Here is a 22,177-nt window from a genome sequence, read left to right on the forward strand (position 1 = left end):
GACCCTGGCGGTGATTCTGTCCATGCTTTATCTCAGATATAAGAAAATGGATACCAAAGAGGTTAAGAAAACCAGCCAGCCAGGTAACAGTCAAGCTGAGAACCCAGTTCCTTCTTGAGTCTGTGACTTTTAGCCAAAGATGACTTTCTGAAGGGCAGATCTAACATCTACCCTCAGGGAACTCTGGGGAGTGATCAGCCATTCTAAAATGCTTTCCCAAATTCTTAGTCTGCCCTGTACAGACAGGACAGATATTATCATTCCCATTTTACAGATGAAGAAACTGGCACAAAGGGATTAAGTCCTAAATCACCTGGGCTAACACTACAGAAGAACCTGACTCAACACACAGGAGTTACTGTTAGTATAACTCATCACGGTTGATACCTCACTGGCGATCATGCCCCCCAGGGCCCAATAAAGTGTATTCTTCCCTTGCATTTTAGTAAGAGTCTGTATCATCTTAACATCTGCTTTTTCAGCTTAGTTTATATTTACATGTTTATCACATTCCATTATATTTATATGTCATTTGCCAAATTGTTTTTCAAGTATTTAATCTTGGCGGTGTTTCCAGTTATTCACTATTACAAGTAGGGTCCTGTAACATATATGTTATTAACACCTTTTGCTCTTTCTTTGCTTCTTGGCTTTGCCAAAGGTAGTACCACACAAGTAAAACAATGCTAATTATTGTATAGTTCATAACATATCAAAATGTTAAAACAATGGACTTTTAGCAATAGTAGGACCAACAAACCACAAACTAAATATAAGATCACACTAATGGCTGGATGGCATCACTGACTCAATGGACATGAGTCTGAGGAAGCTCCAGGAGTTGGTGATGGACAGGGAGGCCTGGGGTGCTGCAGTCCACGCAGTCACAAAGAGTCGGATACAACTGAGCTACTGAACTGAATTGACCTTGTTCTGTACAACACTGATTTAAAAAAAAATTGTCCCTTATATAGTACCAACTACTTCCTTTTTTCAGTTCCACTGGTGGAACCAAAAAATAAAAAAAAAAAAGCCATCAAAGAAGTCCAGGAAGATAATTCCAAGAGAAAACCTTTGTTCAGAGAATACAATTCATAAACAAGCTAGGAGCCTTTGGGAATTAAAAGAATGAGCAGAAACTCTTATCTTCTGGAAGAATACCAAGGCATAGTTAGTGGCTGCGATTGGAGAAGGCAATGGCAACCCACTCCAGTACTCTTGCCTGGAAAATCCCATGGACAGAGGAGCCTGGTGGGCTGCAGTCCATGGGTCGCTAAGAGTCAGGCATGACTGAGCGACTTCATTTTGACTTTTCAATTTCATGCACTGGAGAAGAAAATGGCAGCCCACTCCAGTATTCTTGCCTGGAGAATCCCAGGGACAGAGGAGCCTGGTGGGCTGCCGTCTATGGGGTCACACAGAGTCGGACACGACTGAAGCGACAGCAGCAGCAGCCGCAGTGGCTGCCATAACAACACTGATAAAACGTTTAGCAGCTACTGATGAATACTGGGCAAATCAAAACAGGAAACAGGAAGTTCCAGAGACATTCAGAGCGAAGCACTTTATCTGTTAGTTTTGCTCAACTGTTTACTCTTTATGGCCGGCTTCAACATCGCTCAAAATAAAAATACTGTAACTACCGTCACTGCTGCTGCTAAGTCGCTTCAGTTGTGTCCGACTCTGTGCGACCCCAGAGACGGCAGCCCACCAGGCTCCCCCGTCCCTGGGATTCTCCCCACAGTTTACTGTTTAAAGAAAGGCAAATAATTAATTAACGTCTATCTATTTGCTGATGCTTCCCTAGTGGCTCAGATGGTAAAGCGTCTGGCTGCAATGCAAGAAACCTGGGTTCGATCCCTGGATCGGGAAGATCCCCTGGAGAAGGAAATGGCAACCCACTCCACTATTCTTGCCTGGAAAATCCCATGGACAGAGAAGCCTGACGGGCTACAGTCCATAGGTTGCAGAAAGTCAGATATGACTTAGCAACTAAACAACAACAACATTTGCTAATATAATGGGCTGTGTTGCTGTTTCCCACGTTTCTCCTTTCCCCTGTTCCTAAACATAAGGAAGTGTATGCACGGCTGTCAAACAGGTGTAGTTTCAGAAGGTGGAGAGAGTTTTTCTACTCCACTAAATTTGCCCCACCCTTTTTAAAGCTAATAACCTAACATTTCCATAAAGGGACCAAATTTTCTCCTTTCACAATGCGAAAGGACTAAAAATTAAAGCAAGTTCACACTGGTATGTATCAACTGAACCTCAAGTCAGATCCTTTCTTGAAATGAAATTTTCTTTTTTTAAAAAAGGCAGAATGTTTACAATGAGAGTCCTGGAGGGGTAGGAAGGAATGGAAGAAGGAAAAACTAAGACATAGGAAGGGCCACCCAGGCTGTAAGTGCTGGAGGGCTGGGGTCTGAAGACAAACTGCCCACCTTACACGCGGCCTATTTGGCCTCAAAGAACTCCCAGCAGGATGATGACATTCCTGACCCTGACCCACGACCAACCAGGGCTGGTGGGTGCTTGGAGATGTTTCTAGGAGGGAGACAGGTTGTCCAAGTCACCCAAGTGACTATTACATATTATTTCTCAAGAAGGGGAGACTAGACCACAGCTAATGAACACTAAGATCAAAACCACAACAGGGACCTGCCTGAATGAAGTTCGATTGTCTGCCTGTCATTTATAGAAAATTATCAGGAATGCTTTAAATGAATGTCAATCTGTGGGATTCCTGCAATGATGTAATATATAGAAGGCTATCTCTCTAAAGACAGCCTAACCAGGGGACAGAAGAAATGTGCTGACAGATGAAAGAAACTCAGAGAAGACAGATATTAATAGATATCTGATTAAGGTTCTGCTTCCATACTGCCCCAAAGTCCACAGTAAAATATGCATTTCTCATTTTTAAACAAAGCAGACTCTGAATGAATATGAGATTTACAAAATACCAGTGCAAGCATTGTTTAAGGCATTCTACAGTCTTGCCTGTTAAAAATACTGGGAAAATAATGGTCAAAAGGTACTTTATTGTAGGCTATGTTCTAAGTACAAAAAGAACTGAAGACAAAGCTTTAAACTGTTTCTAACAATTATTAGTAATAATAACTGATATTATTCTGAATAAAGATGGACAGAGTAATAATATAAATTCATCAGGAACCAAGATTTTCAATGTAAAAAAAAAAACCCTTATAAAGCCCAACATATTAAGTAAAAATCCTCTAATCCTAAATATAAATTGGAACTGTCCACATGAAATCAATGCTTTTCTTTAAAAAACAGAACTTTTTTTTACAAAAAGGTTTTCCTCGGCTCTGCATTTTAAAAAGTCCTAGAAACAAAGACTCACTCAGTAGCAATGAGCAACCTTAGCACCTAAAGTCCAGATATTCATGGAGTACATAATAAATATGCAGTATACCTGTAGTATTAAAGTTTTCAGTTCAGTTCAGTCGCTGAGTCACGTCCAACTCTTTGCGACCCCATGGACTGCAGCACACCAGTCCGCATATCTGGGCTTCATACATAAAAAAGTATAAACCTTATTTTTAAAATTCAGCTCAGGGTTAAGAATAAGTAAGTACTTTTAAGTCAACAGTTAAATTAGAAAATTCTGGTGACCTAGTAGTTAGGACTCTGGGCTTTCACTGCTGCAACCCAGGTTCAATCCCTGGTTGGGGAACTGAGATCCTTCAAGTCTAGCAGCTTGCATGAAAAAACTACGGACATTTAACTTTGTATCTGCTGCACAGCTTTTAGTGTTATACTCTTGTATAAACTGTTATAAATTAACATTTTATGGAGGGGCAATTAGGAAAAAAGTCTAAAAAGTTTCTTAAGGCAGTGATAATAAAAAGAACTTGAGACACACTATGTTTAAGTAAGATCTATCAGGTAGGAAAGTGAGCCTACCAAGACATTCAAGTGGGACATGGTGTGCAGCACCCACCTGAGCACTGAGTTGTCAAGTGGTTTCCACGGCTCACCAACAGCACGGGGTGTTGAGCACGCGTGGAGAGAACTCTGCCTCATACGTATAAGAGGGAGTGAGGCAAGGAAACAAACAAGCACAAGAACACAACCTCCCTCATGGTCCAGTGGTTAAGAATCTGCCTGCCAATGCAAGGGACATGCAGTTCGATCCCTGGTCCAGAAGGATCCCACGTGCCTCGGAGCAACCAAGCCCAAGTACAGCAACTCCTGAGCCTGCATTCTAGAACCTCTGACCAAAATAAGAGAAGCCATTGCAACGAGAAACCTATGCACTGCAACTAGAGAGTAGCCCCTGCTTGCCACAACTAGAGAAAAGCTCTCACAGCAATGAAAACCCAGAGCAGCCAAAAAACACTTTCTATAAATAAATAAAAAGTAAAAACAAAGGAAACACAGGACTACGTGAACCATGATCACAGCTGAGGCTTTTATGAGCACCTTGGCCCCATGTCATCCTGCTGCTTGGATGTGGGGTGATCCCTGCTGATGCATTTAATACTGCTCTTAAGAAAGCCCACAAAGAAGATAACAAAAATGGCAATATCTGAAAGCCTGCCTCCAACACCAAAAAAGTAGAGAATCAGAGGATGCAAAAAAGCAGAGAATCAGAGGATGAAGGACATTTTTTTACACGTAGTAACAAGGTCAGAAGCGTACAAACTTCCAAACATTTTTTCTTTTAAACTTGGTGCCTTAACAGTCTTTGTTGACAGTAACTAAAAATTTGGAGATGCCATAAAGATCACTCCTTCTTCCAGTCTAGACATCTTGTATAAATGGGACTATAAATGGAACACTTTTACTCCAACAAACTGTTCAATATATACGATTCTCGTGTATTTCCAAGCTCATGTTATACTAAAAACCAGTGTGAAGACCAGGGAGATGTCACAATTTCACCCATATTTTTTAGCATCTGCAATCTTTCCCAGGTGTCCTGAAAGAGGGAAAAGGTCATGACCTACAGGTCAAGTCAAGGATCGTTAGGTGACACTAACAGAAGGTATTTAAATACCCTCTATAAGTACATATGGTGCAGGATTAAATGTGCCTATTACTTGCAAGGTTATTTTTCATTTCACAAAATGGATTCTGAGCAGCATGAAAATTAGAATTGTCAAAACTAAACGTACTAAAACTTCTGTTTTTCCATCGTGTCTCAGGTTAAACTGATGTTTTCCATAGATTTGTGAATAAACAAAACTGAAATAGTAATAAAGGGGAAAACACACACACACACTCGAGTCAATGCAGCCAATCACACACAAAGCCCACTATCTTCTATAAGAAGTGATTTTCACCATAATTTGCCCAGGAACCACATAACTGTTATAAACACAAAAATGCTGGGAATTTTCCTTGCCCAGAAGTGGTTTTTGAAAAGGACAAATGCATTTTAACATACATAATTTAGTTTGCAACAAACCACAAAAACAGAGGGGAAGAAGTCTGAGAAAAAAGCATATACATATGCTGTAATGACCTGATCTGATGCCAGTGAAACACTATGAGATGTCTGAAGCACTCACAATGCTTTATTGTTCACTCAGTCGTGTCTGACTCTTTGTGACCCAATGGACTGTAGCCCACCAGGCTCCTGTCCATGGGACTTTTCCAGCCAAGATTACAGGAGTGGGTTGCCATTTCCTTCTACAGGGGACCTTCCTGACCCAGGGATCGAACCCACGTCTCCTGCATTGGCAGGCAGACTCAAAAGGTTGAAGGTTTGCTTTCTTTTTTTCCACCCAATGGTTGCCTTTATTTTACTGGCAGTTTGACATCCTAGTTCCTTTTGTGTTCTTAATTGCCATGATGCTCAGCAAATAAAAACTATGTGAGACTAAGCGCCTATGGCTTCTAACTGTGGCTGCAGTCACAGGCCTCAAGAGTGCTTCTCAGAGACTCTGGGGAGGCAGAGGTCTGCTGCCTGCATCAAGCAAGGTTACATGCAAATGTCACCGGAACTCCCTGGGATCAATGTGATGATCAATGAAACGAGTCTCCAGATTTCTCTCACAATGGACAGGGCCAAGTTTCTTAAACGGGAATCAAGTCTGTTCCCCCTCTCTGCCACCAAACAAAGCAGCACAAAAGGCAGGCAGTGGTGTTTGCTAGAATGGACAGAGAGAGACTGGGTACACCTGCCAACGAACTGACATTAGCATGGCTCTCTAGTGACCAGACTTTGCTCAATTATAATGGCAGGGCCACCAGGGACTTTTAATTATTAAAAGGTAAACCATATGCCAGAGTAACAGAAGACAGCGCAGTGATCAAGAATGGCAGGAAACGGTAGCCCTTCATCTGTTTCTACTTGACATTTTGATACTCGGAAGACCTTTTCTTGAAGCAGAAAAAACTACATGCAATTAACAATAAACCTGAGGAAACGATATAGCTAAACATGCCTCAGCAACCAAACTCCTGTGTAGAAATTTACTCAGGAGATAAATATATATGAAATTTTAGATGAAGAACTTATACCAACTTTACTGCTGACTTACTCTGACAATGGCACTTCTTTAGGTTGGTTTCTTTAACCATTAAAAAAAAAATGGCAATCAGAAAAAAAGATTAAAAAAACAAAAAAAGGTAGTCATGCTTGTCATTAATCAAAATGTAATAAAACATTATAATATTCTGAGAGCCAAAGTAAATTCAAAAGAAAACACATATGGCCTCTGTCCTCATACAAAATCAAAGAGCAATAACAACTCGGCTAAAAAACTGAACATGAAGATCTACAACCACATCATAAGTGGTTACAGTTTATGAATGCAACTTCTGACACACACATACTCTCTCCAAACCAAAACAGACATCTGTATATTAAAAACATTAAGTATTGTTTTGATGCTAAAAGATATAAGGATTAAAATTATAATTTCACAGGTTTAGAATATTAAAAATGTAACTTTAGCTTATACCTTCATACAGCTTCTTAAATCAGTCTTCTCCTTGGTATACCCTTGGCCAACATTCAAGTCTTCCTTTCACTGCTTTAAAACACACTATAATACCTTTCCACCATTCTCTTCCCCTCTACTCTCTATGCCATCCAACTTACATATTGCTGTCAGATTAATCCCTTCAAAGTACAGATCTAATCATATCACTCACTTAACGGCGGGGAGGGGAAGTAGCAGCAGCTTCAATATTTTCCAGTTAATTAACTGAAATTCCTTATCCTAGCACTCAGGACACTGTGGTCCCAAGCTTCTTCCTTACCCTATAGTCAAATAGAACTGCACTAGGCCTCGTCTCCCATCATTTCTGGCTTTGCTCTAGTGGTCTGCCTTGCTTCCAGTCTCACCTATTCGCTCAAAGGCTCATGTGACCTCCCAGAAACTCACTAGTGTTTTCCCAGATACCCTGAAGAAGCTACACCATATCCCTCTCTGGAAATGTCAAGGCACTGGCCTTAGCAGCAAGGTGTGAGAGTTGGAGTGCAATGGTCATTCCCCCTGTAGGTCCCTTGACAATGACCTGTACCCTACTTACTCGGTCTTCATGTAGCCTATCTCACGACTGGGAGCTCAGATTCTTCTGAGAAATACCTCTAAGGAACTGACTGAGGCAGGAGATTCATTATTAAGACACTGGTTTATGGCTTATAGAAGCGTCATTAGTATAAAGTTACATATAAAAATGTCATAGCCACAACAAATTAAGCGCCTATGTTTCATGTCAGATCTTTGCAACCTTTCAAGCAAGAAAAAAAAATTAATCTCATGTAATGGCACAATGTTTCAGTGAACAGATTTTTATCCAGCTAATCTCTATGTGAAATATAAAATTTCTGAGAAGAGACTGTATAAAAGGTTTAAAAAAAAAAAAAAAAAAAAAAAGCGTGTCACATCAGCTCTCAGGTTGCTGTTAACATGGAGGACCAGACCTTAAAGCAGAATTCTAGAAGTGTCAATTGGTGAAGGAGTACAGAAAGCCACTATAAAGGTAGGCAACCTGGCCTGTGGACAGAACACTGGGAGGCAGAAGCCCTGGATTCTACATGTGTGACCCAGCACAACTCACTTAATCTCCCTGTCCTTGGCTCCCGCACTTGTGCAACTAAGGAACTGGACCTGATGAACTCCAAGACCCAGTTTCAACACTTTAAAATTCTATAAGCGTAATATGTATCTTTACTGGATGACTGTTAATGAGAGGTATGGCAGAAAGCTGTAACTCCCTGAAATATGTAATCTTTCAATTTTATTAAAAAAATTTATGTAACTCCAGAAATCTTCAACTTTAAAAAGGCTCATATATTTAGGGCTACTGCATTTTCAAATAAGCTTCCAAATTAAACATAAATAAATAAACAGTAAAAAAAACTATCTTTGAGGACTAAGAAAAATAAATTTAAGGGGAAAACAAAAATATGTCCCCCCAAATCTCAGACCACTACAAGTACTGCTAAATAACACTTCAAGAAAAAGTGAATTTTCCAACAGAAATTCAAAATGACAGAGTTATAAAATTGTCAGGTAAACAGTGGAAATCAAGTGGTAAAACGTTTCTTGCAAGCTTTTCTGGATCTCTTGTCTAACAAAATATACTGATTCAAGATATAGGGATATGAAAAGCAAAAATTTCAGAATTCCTCAGACAAGAAACTAGCATGTTAGGAGTCTATATACCATTTAACTAGCTAACCTCAACTCTTCCTCCCTTTTCTTAAAGGCTTCACATAGGCGACTGTAAGCATAAGTCATGAGTTGAGGTTCTCTCAGCTTCTAGTTGGCCATGGCTGGACGGTGCCAGTAACGAGAGGTCACCGGCACTCGGCTGGAACACGAGTAGACTGTGTGGTGCTGGAAGAGCTCTGAAAAGCATTTTCTCAAAATGCTGGAGGGAAAAAAGGTTTTTCTAGAAAATATGGACAATTAATTGATTTAAGGAACTAAAGAGCCTCTTGATGAAACTGAAAGAGGAGAGTGAAAAAGTAGGCTTAAAACTCAACATTCAAAAGACGAAGATCATGGCATCCAATCCTATCACTTCATGGCAAGTAGATGGAGAAACAATGGAAGCAGTAACAGACTTATTTTCTTGGGCTCCAAAATCACTGCAGATGGCAGTTGCAGCCATGGAAATAAAAGATGCTTGCTTCTTGGAAGAAAAGCTATGATCAACCTAGATGCATATTAAAAAGCAGAGACATTACTTTGCCAACAAGAGTCTGTCCAGTCAAAGCTACAGTTTTTCCAGTAGTCATGTATGGATGTGAGAGTTGGACCATAAAGAAAGCTGAGCACCAAAGCACTGATGCTTTTGAACTGTGGAGCTGGAGAAGACTCTTGAGAGTCCCTTGGACTGCAAGGAAATGCAACCATTGAATCCTAAAGGAAATCAGTCCTGAATATTCATTGGAAGGACTGATGCTGAAGCTCCAATACTTTGGCCACCTGATGAGAAGAGCTGACTCATTAGCAAAGACCCTGATGCTGGGAAAGACTGAAGGCAAGGGGAGAAGGAGACAACAGAGGATGAGATGGTTGGATGGCATTACCGACTCAATGGACACGGGCTTGGTGATGGACAGGGAAGCCTGGCATGTTGCAACCATGGGGTTGCAAAGAGTCGGACACAATTGAGCGACTGAACTGGACCGAATTGACACAAAGCTCTATCTCCTACTTCCCTGTAGTCCCCCCTCTCCGCCATCAAGCCAAAAAGTTTTATCACAAACAGGGCTTGGGCTCCTTGTTACGCCATCGCTGACTCCAGACTCAATGGATCTGTCTCACCTTCTGATGCTTTGATCGCATATCCTCCCTTCTTTTCACCAGGAGGCACGTCAAGCAGCTGCATGATTCTATCCAGAAGCCCATGGATTATCTCAAACCCAGGATTCTTGTTGTAATAAACAGCACAGAGATGCCTGTAGTTTCTTGCACCCACATCTGAAAAAATAAAAAAATAAAAGAAATGGTCACAAGGATACGCTGATCGTTACCTAAGAAGCTGATTTTCCCCAACACAAACTCGGGCAAAATCAACAAAAAAGGACACCGATTAGTAAACATACGGAGAAACAATCAACCTCAGAAAGACAAGATGAATTTTCAACCATCAAGTGCCCTGAAGTGTTTTTACTCGGGGGAGGTATGGAAAACCCTCAAGGCTGGCCCAGGAACAATAGGCTTCACTGTGGTATGAACCCGTAAAGGATTTAGCAACATTTTTCAGTGCCTTAAAACTTCAAACTCTTTAAGGCAGAAAAGTATCCGAAAGAAATAATCTTAAATACAAAAAAAGGATTCATACAGAAAGCTATTACTTCTACATAAAGCATTAGTTCCAACAGTGAAAATTAGAAACAACCCAAACTAGGAAATGGCTACATAGAGCTACAACACAATCACTCATTAGAATACTATGCAGCTAAAAGGCATCTTTGAAAGTGAAAGTGTCAGTCACTCAGTTGTGTCCAACTCTTTGTGACCCCATAGACTGCAGCCCACGTAGCTCCTCTGTCATGGGATTTTCCAGACAAGAATACTGGAGTGGGTTGCCATTTCCTTCTCCAAAAAGCATCTTCATGAAGATTCATTATAGTAGAGCTAGAGCAAATACTTATAATGGTAAATGAAACAAAAAAAGGAGGCCACGAAGTTCAAAAAGAAACAAACCCAAATCATACTGTCTAAAGAGTATGCGCAGGTTGGAAAACTATGAAACAAAAAAGGGAGTGAAAGTGTTAGTTGCTCAGTCCTGCCCGACTATTTGTGACCCCATGGACTGCAGCCCACCAGGCTCCTCTGTTCATGGGATTTTCCAGGCAAGGATACTGGAGTGGATTGCCATTTCCTTCTCCAGGGGATCTTCGCGACCCAGGGATGGAACTGGGTCTCTTGTGCTGCAGGCAGATTCTTTACTGACTGAGCTACCAGGGAAGTGACTGTCATCAAAGTCAGGACAGTGACTGTTCCAGGTAAAGGAAGGTGATACGATAGAGATGGGTCTTACGAGCAGCTTAGGACACTGGCAACATTCCATTTCTTAACTTGGATGGTTAAACCAGTGTCTGCTTTATAATCTTTTTAAACTATCTATGTCATATTTACACATCACAATTAAAGTATGAAAAAAACAGCAATTTATGAAGGATACAACTACGTGAATGTAACCACAAGCCAAAAAATTCCATTCACAGGAAAAAGTATGTAAAGAAATATACCTGAATGTTAACAGATATAGTGTTTGGGTAGGATTAATTTTTTTTAAGTTTATCTATTTTCCAACCTTCCTTGATTAGTATATTTTTTCTACTTTGAAAGTCAGAACAAACTTATGAAATGTGGTATTTTTAAAAGTTTTCATTTGGTTTTGCCAGGTCTTATTTACGGCATGTGAGATCTAGTCCACTAACCAGGGATGGATTGAACCTGGGCCCCCGCACTGGGGTGTGGAGCCTTAGCCACTAGATCACAAGGAAAGTCCCACAAATGTAATATTTTTTAAAAGAATCGCAAAAATGCAAATGACTAGATAACAAACTGGTTCACCCATACAATGGAATACTATTCAGCAATAAGGTAGTCTTGATAACTTAGCTGTATCTCAAGGGTACTAAGATGAATGAAAAGAAGCCAGTTTTATACGGCAATGTAAGTGGACAATGTAAGTCCATTTATGTGACCTGCTAGAAAAGGGAAAACCAAGGCAACAGAGAGGGCTTCCCAGGTGGCACAAGCGGTAAAGAACCTGCCTGCCAATGCAGAAGATTTAAGAGATGTGGGTTCGATCCCTGGGTCAGGAAGATTCCCTAGAGGAGGACATGGCAACCCACTCCAGTATTCACGCCTGGAGAATCCCATGGACAGAGGAACCTGGAGGGCTACAATCCATAGGGTCACAAAGAGTTGGACATGAGTGAAGTGACTTAGCATGCACTCACTCAAGGCTACAGAGAACAAGACAGTCACCAGGGTTAGATGGTGCAGGGGCGGGGGTGGAATGGGACTACAGTGGGACAGCTTGTGGGTCTGGGCCGTGATAGAAGTGTTTCGTATCTGTAGTGATGATGAGAAAAATTTAAAACTAATTTATTAATAAAGAAATGCATAGCATACAAAGACAGACTCAAATTCACGGGAGGTCATTTAACTTTCTAACAGATAACCATACTCGTGGCCCTTTAATAAATTCTGGAGAAGACTGCTGCTCTATACAAACAACGAACGTTGGCTTCATTTTACCTTTCAAATTAGAAAAAGAACAAATTAATGTCTATCTGGGGGAACCAACTGAAAATAAAAAGCTGCTTCATACTGGCATGTATTGAGCAAAAGTTCTTCCACAGACTTATTCTCACAGCCACAATTCGCACAAAATATACAATGTCTTTTGCCTTCCAGACATCCAAGTAAACAAATGAGTATTTTAATACATTGTGTTTTACTATTAAAGTAATGTGACAAAATGTAAAAAAAAAAAAAAAAAAAAAAAATAAAGTAATGTAAAAATGAGTCCATAAATGGTAAAAGGAAAGGAAAACTAACATGAACGAATTATCTACTATGTACCAGGACTTAGCAGCTATCAGCCTATTTGTCATCTTAATTCTCAAGACAATCGTGTTAGCTAGGTTTTTATTGTACCATAAAATGGACAGGGAAACTAAGATGGAGAAACGAAAGCTCAGAAAGGTTTTGCCCAAAGTCAAGCTAACTGCCTGGAACTAACTGTAATTAATTACACAGCTAATAAGTTACAAAACCAGGACTGGACCAGGACTGCCTAACTTTAAAACCCATACCCTCTCCACTATTCAGCAGAAATCTCTTAATCTCTAAAGGATTTAGAAGAAATCTCTAAAGGATTCAGATGAAGATAAAGTATAAGCACAAACTTATGCATGAATATACTTAGTATAGTCAAAGATGTGCATTCTTGAAATGTTTTTGATATGTTAAACAGATGCTTTTATTTTCAAAAGTTTTCATGTTTAAGACTTTTAGTTAAGCAACTGAAACAGATTGTTTTTGAAAGTGAGTTAACTAAAGTTTCTAGCCATCATCAGCGTTGTAACTCATGGAAATTATATTCTAAGTTAAACTTTGGACTGAACATACATAGAGAAATAACTGTCCCTGCCATGCAACATTTCTTAGCACCCACTATGTTCAAAGCACTCTACTCTAGGTATCCCTAGAGGGTAGTGGTCAGAGCCAGCATAGGGCCTGCACAGACTAAATGCTCAAGGATTATTTTCTGAATAAATGAATAAAGCCTGGAAAGAAAGCAAAGCGTATATAGAATTAAACAAGGCCAGGACCAGATAGTAGCCACATTCTATAGAGCCAGCTGATGTTGGAGAGTCAGTACTGTGCCAGCATCCTTCTCTATCCCTTTCACGTGCATGGATAAAGATATTTGCTATCTAAAAGCTGTAATCGAAGGCTTCAGAATAAAAATTAATATTACACCCAGGCAGGCATCAAACCTCACTGATCAACCACATGCATTAATTACAATGAGGGAACTGATTGCTCTGTAGGAACACAGACACACACTCTCTCCTCTCCACCTCTCTTCTTCTCCCTCCTTCTCTCCTCACACTACCCCCCTTCCCACTTACCTTTGAAGAGAAAAAAATGCAATGAAACAGAACTAATTTATCCCTTTCATATTATGGACTTGCTCCTGGGTATCTCCACCATGTGGTACCCATTTGTTGGTGTCACATGCTTCCACTTTAACACACAGATACGTATTGAAACTACATTGCAGCCCCATTCTTGCTGTGAGAGAAGAGCCCCACGGTAATGCCACCATTCAGAGAGCTTAGTAACACAAACTGGAAGCTCTATTTTGGTAACATTTGCCTTGGAATACTTCTGTCCTGGTCTCCACATTATGCAAAACTTGCCTTTCTGAAAAGAGGAACAACATCTGGTTTAAAGACGTAGAATTTTTTAAAAAACATTGATTTTGATGATGAGAGTAATGAAATTAGGATAAAAATACAGGACTTAAAAAAAAATTATACTCCAGTCAAGAAAGGTTTCAGGATGTTTGCAGCATACACATATACAGTAATAAGCTGTTTATTTTTTAATTCAAGGTCACAGTATTTTTAAGAAAGGCCATTGATTTCAGGGCTTTATACTAAACCCACCATAAGAACTAAATTAAATGCATTGAAAAGGTGCCCTCTCACAGCCCCCACCACTGATGGGCTATTTTTTCACATCTCTTCCAAATGCTACCAGTCCCTCTGGACCTGCTTCATCACATCCTGCTAAAATACTTCCTCTGAATTAGTTGGATTGAATTGAAAGGGAAAATAACCACATACTCACTTCCACCCAGAAATGTCTTGGAGAAACTGCTAGGTTTAGTAAAATTTCCACTTCCTAGGATTTTGCACTGAGGGACAATATTACATCACAGGAAGTTCACTGATTGCATGCCACAAAATAAGAACTATTTAAATTTCATGCCAAAACTAGGGTTTGTTGGAAATGCTCAGTTCTTTATAACTCAGTTAACAGACCTCTTGTGTCATGCCATCAAACAATTCTGCTTTTTAAATGGGCCTGCCAAGTATGTCAGCCTAAATTACCAGTGTCTTTCACAGACTTCAAAGTACTGCCTGGAGAGGCTGATCTAAACCACCAAGAGGAGGGGTAGCTGCTACAACTCTGGAAGTTGCAAGAACATGCCAAATGATTTTATAAAGGAAGAAAAAAAGGGAAAAAGTGATACACAAAGTCCCTTAGTAAATGACTATTGCATACAATTCAAATTTTTAGAACAGGCTTCTGCTTAGTGTAGACTCTCTTTCACCAAAGGACGAATGATTAAAAACAAATTAGGGGTGTTAGGTTATCATAAATGGCACAGAATGGAAAAGGACAGTCTCCAGGTCAATCTTTCCATCTCTTTTCTCACATTCACAGAGAAGCCCAAGTGAAGATACTAGGAGAAAGCCTACTGGGAAACCAACAAAGCTCCCAGGACAACTGGTGGCTGATACTGAGCTTGAGAATAACTGTCTGGCCAAGTTCAGAACATAAAACAAATCATCCTGATCTTTAGTTTATTCCATCCAACAAATTTCTTTAATATTGGTGGTACCCATGAGATGATAGCTTATATTGCAAATTTTACTTACCTTCAGAAGAAATTGAGTAGGCCTAATGATTCACAAAAGCTACAAGAATCCCGTTAAGACATACACCGTTAAAAATTAGATCTAATGTGGAAGAACAGGAACTTTTAAGCACTTTTGATAGGACTGCAAATTTGTGTTAAAAAAAAATCCTTTTTAGTAGAGAATTTGAAAAGGTAGCAAACATTTAATGAGCAAACCTATGGACTGACCAACTTCAAAAAACATGCATTTGTATAAGGGTATTAGGATGCTCATTACGATAGATGCATTTTAGCAAAACCCTGGTAACAATCTAAAGTCATCATAATAGTCTGAGTAAATAATTACAGTATATCCACACAATGGAATGCTATGCAGCCATTAAAAAGAATGAGGTGGGGGGGGGCGCAGCGGGGGTGGGGGGGAGGGGGACTTCCCTGTTGGTCCAGTGGTTAAGACTCCACCTTCTAATGCAGGGGGGGCACGAGTTCAATCTCTGGTCGGAGAATTAAGATCCCACATGCCAAAGCCAAAAAATAAAGAAAAAACACACGCACACAACAAGCAATGAGGTAGACAGAATGCATTCAAAGGGCAAAAGTACAGAACAAGACAGAAAAAGCATAATTCTATTTGTATGAACACTAAAAAGTACCTGGATCTGCGGCTACATACAGAAATGTAAAACACACAGTTAAATATGTATAGAATGTCTGGCAACTAATTAAAGGAGTAGGATTTGGTAAAAGGTGGATATGTGGTTTTATTTTTTAATGTGAAAATAGACTTACTCTTAAAAATATGTATTTGGGAAAGTTCTTAAAGATATTACAAATACATTTTCAATTTTAAAAACAAACATAATAAAACTTAAGAACAATTTTCCTTAAAGCACTTCTATATTACAGCACTGAAGTAGAGACTTATCTTTTTCAAATAATGCTGAAGGCCAAGAAACAAATGTGAGGAAAAAAACTATGACCTTCTCAATGCATGAAGGAAAAAGCTACATCCTTGTGGGCTGGCTTTTATTTTGTTAACATGAACCTGGAATGGATTTTTATCTATTAAAAAAATACAATATTCAACGCATGACAGAGCACATTATAGTCACGTTAGGAGATCTTAACTATGTTGGGCCAAATGTACTAAAATAACTTTCTATATTAAAAATGATGTTATTTACGCAGTTAAGATGCCATCACACATGTGAATGATGCTACTTCAAATATTGTTAAGGTCAATGTTCCCTACACCCATACTTTTTGAATTATTAATTGGAAATTCTACATGCCAAAAATATAAAGTAGTAAATTAAATTAATCCAGACTGATGACATAAGCTCTCTTCAGAGAGCCACATTCCACATGTGGACGCTAGATAATCTCCTAATATTCAATGGCAGCAGAATTAATGGAAATTTCTCAGAGCTGAAGTATTTTACAAGCTTATAATGAAAATGCTTTCATTGAGCTTTTTATCAAGCAAAGAATTATACAAAAAACTACAAAGATTGGGTCCCTTTATTTTAGTAGGTTACAATATAGAACAGATACATAAAAGGTGCAAACCAACAGCAAACAGAAGGAACAAACCAAATCATAGAAGAACAGTGAATCAGCTATGTTCCAGGAGCCATGCTGGTGCAGGGAGCAGAACAGACAAGAATCTTAAATATGTTAAAGATAAAAAAAAATTACCTTCCAAAGTTTAAAAAAAAATTTCTGGATTTCTACATTCAAACTAAGCAGGGTAAGAAGTAGAGCATTTTCTGATTTAGAAAAGCTGCAGGGAGAATGAGAAGGTTTAGGAACTATTGAAGCAGCAATCTGGCAGGGCAGAAGAAATGCAGCCCTACCACAACTGAAGCAATGTTCTGCAGGAATGGTCTGAGCAAGAAGTGAAGGTTTGGAGCAAGTGTCCTTCTGAGCCCAGTGAGGTAACTGGACCCTTCCTCAGGTCAAGGGCCTTTAACCCATTTCTCCTACTAGAATAAATATTAGAAACCCAAATTCTTCCCTAGTGGCTCAGACAGTAAAGAATATGTCTACAGTACGGGAGACCTGGCTTCGATACCTGGGTTGGGAAGATCCCCTGGAGGAGGGCAAGGCTATCCACTCCAGTATTCCTGCCTGGAAAATCCCCATGGACAGAGTAGCCTGGCGGGCTACAGTCCATGGGGTCACAAAGATTTGGGCAAGACTGAGTGACTAAGCACATAGCAAAAATTCTTTAAGACACAATATGATTATCACCAATATATGTCAACGGACAGCTGGATGATTGCATTACACTAAATGTATTTATTTAAATATAAATGTTTCCTTTAAAAAATATTTTAATCTATTTATTGATTTGGCTGTGCCAAGTCTTAGGTGCAGCAATGTGAACGCTTTAGGTGCAGCACATGGGATCTATTTCCCTGACTAGGGATCAAACCCAGGCCCCCTGCACTGGGGGCATGGAGTCTTAGCCACTGGACCACCAGGGAAGTCCATACCATGCCAAATGTAAATCACCCTATATAGTTGCTATACAAAGCCAAACTAAGTCTTCCTTCTATCGTTCCTTTTAAACCTAGACTCAACCCTATGATGCTTGTTCTCCTGCCATTATTGTGAGCTTCGAGGCATCCTGGCAGCTTCAAGGACCACTGTGGAATAAACCGTGACAGGCAGAATTCAATCTGCGCTAAGTAAAAAGCCAGAGTGTGGGACTTGGCAAAATACATTTGCATTTGTGGCTGCAAAGGTTAGCAATCCCGCTCCACAACTGCTCCTCTGAAGTAATCTTTTACTATTTTGTTTGCAGTTTCTCTTCCACACTGAAAAGACAAATTTAACTGAAAAAGCCCAGTTAGTCACACGGCAGTCTGATCTGATAGCTTCAGTTCAGCCTCTACTGGACTTTGTTGTTATAATAAAGTTGAAAATTTACCCCACAGCAGAGTCTGCATTTAACTTCTCGTTTCAGAGACACACATCACTCTGCCCAATAAAAAGGATATATCAGCTTAGTCCCTCGAGTCAGGATTAATTTTTTTTTAAATGTTGCAGCAATTTCAGATCTTATGATTCAACAAACGCAGTGACCAGCTCAGCCTCAAAGAACAGGAGTGTGTCTGACTCAGAGTGGAAACCCTCACACTAGAGGAGGGTACCCAAGTCCCTCACTGGGCAGGCTGCCAGCCCCATGTCATGACCAGTGAAAAAGTCCACAATAGCATATGAAACTGTCTGATGAGGTCAAATGGGGCTGAGGGACTTGCATCCACTCTTACAGGAATGCAGGTCAGACAGAATTTGTGGGAGTCATACTGAATCCAGTACAGATTCCCTTTCCATTTCCATCTTGGAAGATATCCTTGGCTACACAAAACTGAAGGGACGCTGAGAGTGTTGGGTTTTCCCTAACGTCAAAAAAACAATTAGTGGCAGTTGTCACTCCCTTCTCTGTGTGATCAGGGTGTCTTACACACTCCCTTGTAACACCACCTGTAAAAACTGTTCACTGGTCTGTCTCAAGGCTGGCAACCTTTCTCTCATTCCAAGCAGGTCCCTGGCGAAGAAAAGGAACTTTAAAAATACGTTCTAGCAGAGAAGGCAGTGGCACCCCACTCCAGGACTCTTGCCTGGAGACTCCCATGGATGGAGGAGCCTGGTGGGCTGCAGTCCATGGGGTCGCAAAGGGTCAGACACGACTGAGCAACTTCACTATCACTTTTCCCTTTCATGCATTGGAGAAGGAAATGGCAACCCACTCCAGTGTTCTTGCCTGGAGAATCCCAGGGACGGGGAAGCCTGGTGGGCTGCCTTCTATGGGGTTGCACAGGGTCGGACACGACTGATGTGACTTAGCAGCAGCAGCGGCAGCAGCAGCAGCAGTACAACGAACGAGAATGTCTTGACCACTCTTCCCACACACCTTCACCCTTTTTCAACCAATAGTTTGAGTACTGCCCTCACCAGTGAAAATCTGGGATGTTTTTACAGTTAACTGGAAGACTGCTCTATCATTTTACCTTTGATGATCTAGATTTTTTCCTTCAAAATTGTTTCATTATTTAGGAGGAAATGGCTAATGTAAATCCAAAAGAGAATATTCCTGGTTTGAGAGACGGTAAAAACACCCCTAATTCATTGAAAAGAAGTGGGTGATAAATTGCTCAAAAAACAACCTTCTTAAGTAAATTCCCATAGTATGTTTGGGTTTTCTTTTCCTTAAAAAAAAAAAAAAAAAAAAAAAAAAATTGTGCATAACAGAAGAAAAACCAATTAAGTCAAAAGTTAGGATAAAAATGAGTCCCACTTATCTTAGCAAGGTGATATTAACCCTTTAATGACTGGCCAATTTTTAATTCATTCTCAAAATTTCCAGAGACCTCAAGATGCTAGGTATCTGGCCTTGCTGCTGCTGCTGCTGCTAAGTCACTTCAGTCATGTCTGACCCTGTGCGACCCCATAGACAGCAGCCCACCAGGCTCCCCCGTCCCTGGGATTCTCCAGGCAAGAACACTGGAGTGGGTTGCCGTTTCCTCCTCCGATGCATGAAAGTGAAAAGTGAAAGTGAAATCGCTCAGTCATGTCCAACTCTTAGCGACCCCATGGACTGCAGCCTACCAGGCTCCTCCATCCATGGGATTTTCCAGGCAAGAGTACTGGAGTTAGGGACTGCTAATACCCTGACAGAGCACACACTAAACAGTGCTTATTATGTGGCTGCAACTTTCTATGTGGCTTAACTTTTACAACAAATCTCATGAAAAAAGTTCTATTGTTGTTCTCACTGTACAGATAAGGAAACTGAGGCACTGAAGAATTAAATTATCTAAAGTTAAGCAGCTGGTAAGAGGCGACAGAGAATGAGACTGGTTGGATGGCATCACTGACTCAATGGACATGAGTTTGAGCAAACTCCGGGAAATAGCGAAGGACAGGGAAGCCTGGCGTGCTGCAGCCCGTGGGGTTACAGGGAGTCGGACACGACTTAGCGACAGAACAACAACAAACGGCAGAACCAGGGCTCGAATGCGGGCGCTCTGGCTGCGGAGCCCCCGGCGGACCTGCGGAGCCCGGCTGCCTCTCCTGCAGAGTCCTCTCTGCGCAGCAGACGACAGGCAGGGAGGCCACAGGTCCACAGTGAGAATAATCCACCAGAAACGCTTCTTCTGCTATGAAACAGAATCCAGGCCTACCTAAACAGGAAACACACTCCACATAAATGAAAGCAAACCTATGTTTTCAAGATGGTAGACTTACTGAGCACATTTACCTCTTCTTTATTCCTCGAATGCCACTGGGATGACAGAAAATTTTAAGGAAAAAGAATAAACCATAACGGTGCAAGACAGCAGACCAAAGCAGTAGCAGTTAAAAAATGGACTGATGTGGAAAACAGAGCAGAATGATCACAGCTAAACACAGTTATAAAAGAGGTCTGGGGCAGAGAGAAGAACTACTCTTTCTGAGCAAACAGAAGTGCAGCAGAAATACAAATCTTCAAGTTAAAAAGTACATATATGGATGGGGTTTTTGAATCATCACCAGGGCAAATGGTTCAATGATGGCCTTTGGCACTCATATTTAAGAACAGCTCTCTTTCAACCTCCACACATGGGCCTTGGGGCCTTCCCAAGAAACACAGAGAGAAAGAAACCCAGCAAAGGCACCCCTAGCCAGCACTGCAGTAGAGTGCAATGCTCCACGCCTATGGCAAAGCCTTCCCATGGCAATTGTGGGGACCGCAGCTCGCCTCTCACTCACACCGTCCAGGCTCCAAGTTGCCTGCCTGAGAGCAGGGAGCCCTGCAAGGAGCCTCTGCTACTAGGGAAGAGGCCTGGTGCTGAAATAGTATTACAGAACTTCTGAGGAAATCTCAAGTAATTAACCTACCTTATATTTAGAAATATGAATGGATCGTCAAGGATGAAAACAACATACAACTCTAAGAACTAGTATGAGAGATAACAAGTCAAAGTTACCAGAAAAAACTGACATTGGGATAATAACAAATTCTCAGTTATCTATACCAAGGGATGGTTAGAGGCAGTAAGAACCCTCAAAACTATTTGCAGCTGGCACTGAAGATGTCTTTTCTGTTACAGCAGATTTATCACCCAAGGAACATTCTACAGGGACTGATATGACAATGAACTTTTATTCTCTAAGGATATGAGCACTAAGATCAAAATCCTGGTCCGAGCCCTAAGTTCCTCATTTTAAGCGACTCTGAACAAATAACCAGTTTTTTTTTCTTAATTTTCCAGCATATTAAATGGGGACAATATTTTGTCCCATTTGCCTCAGAGATGTTTTAACAATCAAAAAATAAAAAGTACTTTAAAAAAACTTTTTTTTTGAAAAGCAAAAAGCACCCTACAAATGCACGGTGACACTGTTAACTGAAGACAGGCTACATACTGGGGAGCAGACAGAATCCAGGCTTTGGCTGGAAGGTTTGCGGTGGACAGTCCACCACAGACAGTCACGGTGGCTGTACCTCTAACACAGGCCGGCTTACAGTCAGTGGTTCTTGACTACATTCTGGTATCACAAGGACACCATATTGTCCTCTTCAGGAGAAACTGAGGAAAAGGCCTCTTCTTTTGTGAACTGATTCAGAAGAACACACTGAATTTTGCAGAGTTTGCAGTAGACTGAATAAATACTGCTGGGACTTCAATGGTTAAATCCAGGGATTCAAAAGAAACACTGCCAGTAATTTAGTCCTTTGAGGGCACTGCTCACCAAGAGATACCATATACGCAGCTCCAAAGAGTCAAGTCAAACTTATATAAAGTTGAAGATATGGAGAAGGCTGAATGAGACTGGCTTTCTGGGCAATCAGGTTTAAGTACTTACTACATACTTAATATATTTATTAAATAACCACTATATTTCAAATACTAGATGAAGCAACCTGCTGTACTAACAAGTTCAGACCATACTCAAAAGAAGCAAAAACTGGTAAAACAGATTTATAATCACTGGACAACAGTGATAGGAACAATCACTGCTGAACCAGAATGGTAAGATATAAAGTTTGTCAAAATGATACACATATAAA

The 22,177-nt window shown here is 40.5% G+C and overlaps 1 protein-coding gene across 2 annotated transcripts in view; it reads right to left on the minus strand.

The window, feature by feature from the left end:
- Positions 1-22,177, minus strand: part of FARSB (phenylalanyl-tRNA synthetase subunit beta) — a 68,682-nt gene that overhangs the window by 9,055 nt on the left and 37,450 nt on the right. For both annotated transcript variants that reach the window (XM_055573590.1, XM_055573591.1), the window contains exon 16: positions 9,759-9,914. In XM_055573590.1, the coding sequence (XP_055429565.1) occupies positions 9,759-9,914 (156 nt within the window). The remainder of the gene's footprint in view (positions 1-9,758; positions 9,915-22,177) is intronic.

The sequence above is a fragment of the Bubalus kerabau genome, chromosome 3, assembly GCF_029407905.1.
Source record: "Bubalus kerabau isolate K-KA32 ecotype Philippines breed swamp buffalo chromosome 3, PCC_UOA_SB_1v2, whole genome shotgun sequence".
Lineage (NCBI taxonomy): Eukaryota > Metazoa > Chordata > Mammalia > Artiodactyla > Bovidae > Bubalus > Bubalus kerabau.